The 8,383-nt window shown below is 45.9% G+C and overlaps 1 protein-coding gene across 1 annotated transcript; it reads left to right on the top strand.

Annotated features, from left to right (window-relative positions):
- Positions 1-1,560: 1,560 nt before the first annotated feature.
- Positions 1,561-7,796, top strand: LOC117536965 (chloride transport protein 6-like). The gene is made up of 5 exons (XM_034202083.1): positions 1,561-1,606; positions 3,148-3,302; positions 6,703-6,810; positions 6,891-7,016; positions 7,487-7,796. Exons 2-5 carry the CDS (start codon positions 3,150-3,152, stop codon positions 7,565-7,567), a joined length of 468 nt encoding a protein of 155 aa, XP_034057974.1. The 5' UTR covers positions 1,561-1,606; positions 3,148-3,149; the 3' UTR covers positions 7,568-7,796.
- The last annotated feature ends 587 nt before the right edge of the window (positions 7,797-8,383 follow it).

Here is an 8,383-nt window from a genome sequence, read left to right as displayed (position 1 = left end):
CCATGCATCTCTAAGAGCCTGTATCTCTTCCTTTAAGTCTCTATGTCGAGTGAGATCTTCCCAGACTGGAGAATTGTATTGTGTGTTACAACACACGTACGTAGGCTACTAGCATCCCTCCTCACATGCTTTCACTCTTGCTAGAAAGTGCCGTTTCTGCGTTTGGAGGCAGGAGTCGCAGGACCAAACAATTACATGTAAATAGAGGGGGTGTACAGAGGCTTTGGATAATTAACTTTTGGAAGAAAATAAGTTAAATGAATCGTAAGTTTAGTGAGTAGCCTACTACGCAATATAACTTTATATTAATGTTAATTATTGATGAAAGGGTACTTAAACATTTTTCTTAATGTTCTAAACATTTTGGGGCCCCCTGCTTGTCACGGGCCCTTAGAATTGTCCTAACCTTTCACGGCGCCCCTGGAACCAGCTGATTGTTATCCATGCTTATCCTTGTTATCATTTGGATCCTCAGTCTGTCAGGAGTTGTTCTATCATCACCTTAAACAGGAAGTCTCTTTGTTCCTTCCCTCCTTTATCCAGGCTGACAGCTAATGATATCATGGAGCCCAACCTGACCTATGTGTACCCCCACACGGGTCCAGTCTCTGGTCAGCATCCTGCGCACCACTGTCTACAACGCCTTCCCTGTGGTGACAGAGAACCGGTATAACGAGCAGGACTTCATGAAGGGCAACATCTTGGTCAGCAACAACATCCGCTTTAAGGTCAGTCGAGAATGGAACATCTTTAACACATGCAACAGTTCCACTGTACACGGAGACCAATATCCTGCCTGTCTTTGTTCTCTTCAGAGAAAACAGGGAACACTTCAGTTATACTGCTGGCAGCACTACATTCACTATTAACACGCCACAGTGTATTCAGTGGGGTAACCAGTGGAGGGAGGTAGAGGTCTGAGTATAGCAGCAGCTGAACATGTCCTTACTACCCAAATTAGCCCTTTTCACATTTCCTTTAACTTTAACTTGGAGCTAGAGTAATGGAACAGCACTGATCCTCCCATCTTAAGGTTTTGTCCGGTTTTTTTCCGGTATAATTAAGAACCAATTTTGTCATTTATACCAAATGACAATGGAAGTGTGTACACTCTCATAGGTGTTTTTAATTGCACTTGGTAAGTGTGAACAATGTTGCACATCAATGACTAGTTCTGCTCCAAGGCAATATCTAAATAAAAATTGATTTAGCTTTATTCTTAGTAGCAAGTTGTTATAAGTCACTTATACCATGAACGATTTGTACTATATTTACAATCAAAGCACACACATGTTAAACAATACATTCAATGTTCTAATGTAATCAATCCAAGAGAAAGATATTTTCAATTCTTATTTTACACCGTTGACTGGATAATGGAACCAAAGTGAATGCTGTTGGAATGGATCCAGCAAACTGAGGAAACATGCTCTTCAAATTCCCATCCAGAAATCCAGTGTGTTGTCCCGTGCGGGGGAGCAGCGGCGGCGCTGCCAGTCTATGAAGTCATACCCGTCCAGCGAGCTGAGGAACGTCTGTGAGGAGCGCATCGCCGCCGGGGGGAGGGGGGAGGGGGGGACCTGCTGCAGCAGATGCTAGAGAGGAGGTAGGTCACACACTACACAAGTTTAACATGTTCCTGTACCACCCCCACAGACAAAGTGTTGTGACTGTAAACACCCAGCTGCACCAGTTCACAAGAGCACTCTATCATTTACTGGCTTTTCACATTTTAGTCTTCTTGCCATGAAATGTTGAGTACCCCAAGGTTTTATGATAGAAATGTATAGTAGGGTCCCCAGCACATACAAACTGCTGGATGCTAACTTGTTGGTAATTTGCATAATTACATTACATTACATTGCATTTAGCTGACGCTTTTATCCAAAGCGACTTACAATAAGTACATTCGACCAGGAAGACACAACCTTGAAGAAAACAGAATCATATAAGTACATCAGGTTTCATAGAGCCAAACATTTCAAGTGCTACTCAACTGGCTTTAGAAAGCCAGTCCTTTATTAGTATATAAGTGCTTCGTTAATAGTTCTATCGCTCGAAGTGAGTCGAAAGAGATGAGTTTTCAGTTGCGCCGGAAGATGTGCAAGCTATCTGCTGTCCTGATGTCAATGGGAGCTCATTCACCATCTTGGAGCCAGGATAGCAAACCCACGTGTTTTCGCCGTTGGGAACTTGGGTCCCCCTCGCAGCGAGGGCAGCGAGTCGTTTGGCTGATTCAGAGCGTAGTGCACGCTGGGGTGTACGGTTTAACCATGTTGGATGTACGAAGGGCCAGATCCATTCGCAGCATGGTAAGCAAGTACCAGTGTCTTGAAGTGGATTCTAGCAGTTACCGGAAGCCAGTGAAGCGAGCGTAGGAGCGGAGTGGTGTGGGAGAATTTAGGAAGGTTGAAGACCAGACGAGCCGCTGCATTCTGGATGAGCTGCAGAGGTCGGATGGCACATGCAGGTAGACCAGCCAGGAGGGAGTTGCAGTAGTCTAGGCGTGAGATGACGAGAGCCTGGACCAGAACCTGAGTCGCTTTCTGTGTCAGCTGGGGACGTATCTTCCTGATGTTGTAAAGCGTGTATCTGCAGCAACGGGTTGTAGCAGCGATGTTTGCAGTGAAGGACAGGTTGTTATCTAGGGTCACACCCAGATTCCTTGCAGTCTGAGTCGGGGAAACAACTGAGGTGCCGATGTTGATTGTTAGGTCAAGAGCACAAGTTGCATTAATTAGCATTAATTCCCATATGCAGACAATAGTTAAAAAATGGCTTGCCCGAGTTGGAACATTTTCGGTGTGTGTGAATCAATTTTCTGAAATTTGTAGTTTTGAGTCTCCTAAAACAAAAAAATCAACCCCAAATTTATCAAAATCAGCCCACCGGGATTACATACATGGCCAGATATATATGTCAGATATTGCAAATTGCTCAACATATGCAAGCTAGCATCCGGGAGTTTGCTACTATACATTTCTAACATAAAACGTTGTGGTACTCAACATTTCAGGGTTCACAGTATGACCCTACAACTGTATCACTATACATTTCACACATTTTATATAAATCATATATGTATGCGTTCACTGAGAGAAAACATTTTGTGGGTTTTAATGAAATGGTTGTGTTGTGCACGTGAAGGCATGCTCCGTACCCCAACCTGTACCCCGACCAGTCCCCCAGTGAGGAGTGGAGCATGGAGGAGCGCTTCAGACCGCTCACCTTCCACGGCCTCATCCTGCGCTCCCAGCTGGTCACCCTGCTCATCAGGGGTCTGCTACACCGAGAATCAGTCGGTCAGTTGCACACAAACACACAAAGGCATTAAATCATAATTGAAAACACCGCAAAGCCTACAGCCAGCATTACACTGCACGTAAGTTCTGGTAATAACTCTCCAGCTGAAGTTTGTCTGTATTCTTCATTGAATTCTTCTTTCTTTGTAAAGCGACCTTGAGGTTATGAAAGGCGCTATATAATTTCAAGTTATTTATTATCATTATTATTATTGAACATGATGCTTATAATATGTTTGCACAAATAAGACAGTCAAATTACTTGTTACAATTTCACACCACTCTCCACTTAGCTTAATTCCAGTCACCCTGTTGTTGTGAAAATATCAGAAAATCCTCATAGATCTGCATTCCCCTTATTCCACAATAAGGGGAATGTCAACACAGACACCTGTCAACCCCCACTCTGTTCCTCAGCGCCGCTCCCCCTCCCTCCCGCTGAAATTATGAATGAAAATCGTATAGTAATCACAGTTTGTTTTCATCTGATTTCAAATAAACAAAGTCTTGGCTTTCAGAATATTAAACTTGTTTCGCCAAATTCAGATGATAAATACAACCCTGAAGCTTGTAAAGGCATAATTGCAAGCGGTAACTTGACATCTCAGCAGGCATAACAACAGCCGGTGTTTCTTGTGAGTGTCCATCCATCCATCCATCTTCTCCCGCTTATCCGTGGTCGGGTCGCAGGGGTAGCAGTTCCAGCAGAGAGCCCCAAACTTTCTTTTCCCTGGCGACATCAACCAGCTCTGACTGGGGGATCCCAAGGCGCTCCCAGGCCAGCGAAGAGATATAATCCCTCCACCTGGTCCTAGGTCTACCCCTTGGTCTCTTCCCAGCTGGACGTGCCTGGAACACCTCCCTAGGGAGGTGCCCAGGTGGCATCCTTACTAGGTGCCCGAACCACCTCAACTGGCTCCTTTCGACGCTAAGGAGGTAGGGGTTTCACCAACTAATCAACTAGTCGACTAGTCGACTACCTTTACCACTAGTCGGCGCTGTAGGCCCTAGTCGACTAGTCGTGTGAAAAATGGAGGTAAACGAGGTGCTGCAAAATGCTTCAAAACACGTCCGACATTCTTATGTATGGCAGTACTTCAACAAAGATGTAACCAACTCCACAGTGAAGTGTCAGTTGTGTACAGCTGTACTGAAGTACAACAAAATACATCTGCTATGCGCAACCATCTGAAGATGAGACACCCGCTGCCGACAGCTAGCACTAGCAGTAATGCTAGCACCAGTGAGCAACGGACCGGCGTCAGCACAGGACAGAGGCAGACGAGCAGCAAGAAAAAACGGGTCTACAGTTATGCGGATGATGAGCTAGGGTTTACTGCCAGCGGACACTGCATATCCCCACAATGGATAACCCACTGGAGTGGTTTGGCAGAAAACGCGCACCGCGTCCCCCGTTTAGCCAAGCTTTCGAGGAGCTTCCTGGCTATTCCAGCCACAGGCACCCCGAGTGAGAGGGTTTTTCCCCTGGCAGGCAACACTGTCACCCGAAAGCGGTCAAGCCTCCTTCCCTCACATGTCGATGCGTTGGTGTTCCTCAACGCAAACCAAAAACCTGGAAAGGTGGACGTTATCGTGGAGGACAGCGCGTAAAGTGTTGCACAATGCGCTGTTGCGCACTGGATTTACGTGGCATTTCAGTAAACAGAGTTTTTTGCTGTTGATTTTGGTGAGTCCAGTTACTGTTTGTTATTTACTAAGTCCAGTTACTGTTTGTTATTTACTCAGCCATATAACACAAATTAAAATGCAGTGTTTAATGTAACTGTATGAGTTCCAATATAAAATACAGTTGTACACCTCTCTTTGTGTGTCTTTATTATGACGTAACGACTAGTCGACTAGTCGACTGCTATTTTGAAAAACGCGTCGACTAGTAAATATTGGTAGTTGTGAAACCCCTATAAGGAGGAGCGGTTCAACTCCGAGTCCCTCCCGGATGACCGAACTTCTCACCTTATCCCTAAGGGAGACACCAGCCACCCTGTGGAGAAAACCCATCTCGGCCGCTTGTATCCGCGATCTCGTTCTTTCGGTCATGACCCATCCTTCATGACCATAGGTGAGGGTAGGAACGAAAATGGCCCGGTAGACAGAGAGCTTTGCCTTCTGGCTGAGCTCCCTTTTCGTCACAACGGTGCAGTAAAGCGACTGCAGCACCGCTCCCGCTGCTCCGATTCTCCGGCCCATCTCACGCTCCATTGTTCCCTCACTCGAGAACAAGACCCCGAGATACTTGAACTCCTTCACTTGGGGTAAGGACTCATTCCCTACTTGGAGTGGACAGTCCATCGGTTTCTTGTGAGTGTTTTCCCGGGAAACAAACACAATACACACAAACGTGTCACAGATTATTATGCGGTATTTGAAATCATGTACGCAGCTCGCGACGTAACTAGGAGTCTAGTGGACAGTATCGGTACTAAAAAAAAGAGGCCGCCATTTGCCCATCCCTGGTCTAGAGTGTTCAGCAGTGGGGGTTGAGAGGAAGAGGAAACATGAGTGTGCCCTTTTGATTTGTTTTCCTACCATCTGTTTTTCTGGAACTGATTTGCTTCACCCTCAGAGACCCACATGTTATCAATTTGTGGAGGGCAGGGGATCTTTAGGTGCAGAAAAAGTTGTTTACACCCAAAGCTGCATGTGATTAACATAAAGTGAGCATGTCTGTAGAGCAGAGGCTGCTGGGTACCCATAGAAAATGTTTGCATTCAGAAATCTTGAGGTCAGAAGTCAAGGGGACCCTGTGGTTGTAGCCATACAGTTTTTCCCTCGCCAATAATGTGCCTTGAAGGTTATTTAACCTCCTCTCTGACAACTAGCATGACCTTACACAGTATTTGTACTGTATTTAATTATTTAACAGGGACAGTGCACGTCGATTAACATTTCTGTGAATGCGCAAGAGTTAGGCAAGAGGAAACGTTTCATCTGTAGTCCCTGGACAGATGTTAAAGTTACCCTAAAAACTAAATTAATTTAAAATGGTAAAGTAACTAGAATCAGTTAAAACATGCAACATAGTGGCTTACAATACTGGGAATGCTGATCAAAACATACATATTACATAGCAAGAAGATAGCAGCAGGTTGAGGCAGTACAGACACAGAGGGCACAGTGCAGCTGATTCCTAATTCCATGGTGACCATCTATTGCCAGGGATGATATCTCTATCTTCACTCTAGCTTTACAACTGAGCCGGCTACTGCCTTTAAGTCAGCAGAGTGGACCACCGTTAATCCTGTTGGCCTCAGAGGCATTAATATGATCAGCCAATCAGAGTGATCTCTCTCACTGAGGGGCTTATGCAGCCGCCAACTAGTGCCAGCAGTGCGGGGTCTTAGGAATCATTTTTGTGACAGATTTTTTTTGATACATTCAGAGCGCCACTCAGCCCAGGTTGTCCTATGCAGAGATGACTGAAGATTACCCACGTTACCCGGATATCCATGACTTGGACCTCGCCCTGCTCAACCCCCGCATGATAGTGGTACGACCTGTTTAAACACTAAGATAGAAGAGTACTTTTTAGAGTGGAAAAGCAATAAAATAAGAACTCTGTGTTTCCAGGATGTCACCCCCTACATGAACCCGAGCCCCTACACGGTGTCACCCAACACCCACATCTCCCAGGTGTTCAACCTATTCAGGACGATGGGCCTGCGACACCTGCCAGTGGTGAACGCTGTTGGAGAAGTAAGTGGTCATCCAAGAGAGCTTTTCCTCCAGTATTACGTGTTTAAGTCAATGTTTTGATCCTGACACCCGAAGAAAACCCCAAATAAAAACACTGTAGGGCGACTGTGGCTGCGAGGGAGTGCGGTCGTCTTTCAACCAGAAGGTTGTGGGTTCGATCCCACCCGTGCAGTCAACATGTCGATGTATCCTAGGGCAAGATACTTAACCCTGAGTTGCTCCCGATGGCATGGCCAACGGTGTGTGAATGTGTGTGAATGTTAGGTCCTAGAGCAAGTGGTACTGCTCTGTGTGAATGGGTGTGAATGGGTGAATGACATGTAGTATGTAAAGCGCTTTGAGGGGTCGTAAAGACTGGATAAAGCGCTATATAAGTACAGTCCATTTACCATTTTACTGTAGCTATTCCACTATGCACAGGCTTTTGTTTTCTGTCTGGACTCTTGTTAATTTTCTTCCATCTGTTTCAGATTGTTGGAATAATCACACGACATAATTTAACCCACGAGTTCCTTGTGGCCAAACTGCGACAGCACAGCATCAGTGTTTGAGGCTGGACGTCCTGCTGTCCTCCCGACACAGACTCTGTCCTGCTGTCCATCCGACACAGACTCTGTCCGGCTGTCCTCCCGACACAGACTCTGTCCTGCTGTCCATTCAACACAGACTCTGTCCTGCTGTCCATTCCTCCAGCAGGACACGCCTCAGTGCTGCTATAGTAACCCTCCTCCAGCCTGCCTCCCGTCTAACGGCCTGACACATGAACCAGGTGTACTGTCATACAACATATTAAACATATTTGACTTTAACATGTTGATATAAATGTTTAACATGACACTAACATCCTCTAATCTAGCTGAATGATGTACTCTTGCTGTGCATTGACACAGTGAGCAACAGCAGCAAGGCTATAAAAGTATTAACTCTGATACTGATAGTATTGTCTCAGCAGGAATTGTAGTGGCCACCATGTACTCATAGTCTCTCAGTGTTTTTCTCCCTGGTCACACAAAGATGAAACTGGAAATATGTTCCAGTGATTTCAGGTCTGCTGTTTCTGCTAGAGACACAATCCACAAATCAGAGCTTGGTAAGCAGAATTCAGAATAAAGAAATCCCAGTCCAACAAAGCTAGCTAGACAGTCAGAGACACAGTGTGAGGGACAGTCAGAGACACAGTGTGAGGGACAGTGTGAGGGACAGTGTGATGAACAGTGTGAGGGACAGTGTGAGGAACAGTGTGAGGGACAGTCAGAGGGACACTGTTGCCCCTTTCACACCAGCGCTTTTTCAGCTCCGGCTCGGAGCCGGAGCCTGAAAAGCGCCGGTTTTTCCTGTTCACACCGCAGCGGCGCCGGCTCTTAGCT

This window comes from Gymnodraco acuticeps, unplaced genomic scaffold (genome assembly GCF_902827175.1).
Source record: "Gymnodraco acuticeps unplaced genomic scaffold, fGymAcu1.1, whole genome shotgun sequence".
In the NCBI taxonomy this organism is placed as follows: Eukaryota; Metazoa; Chordata; class Actinopteri; order Perciformes; family Bathydraconidae; genus Gymnodraco; species Gymnodraco acuticeps.
The sequence above is the reverse complement of the archived record's forward strand: the minus strand, read 5'-3'. Positions and strand labels throughout refer to the sequence as shown.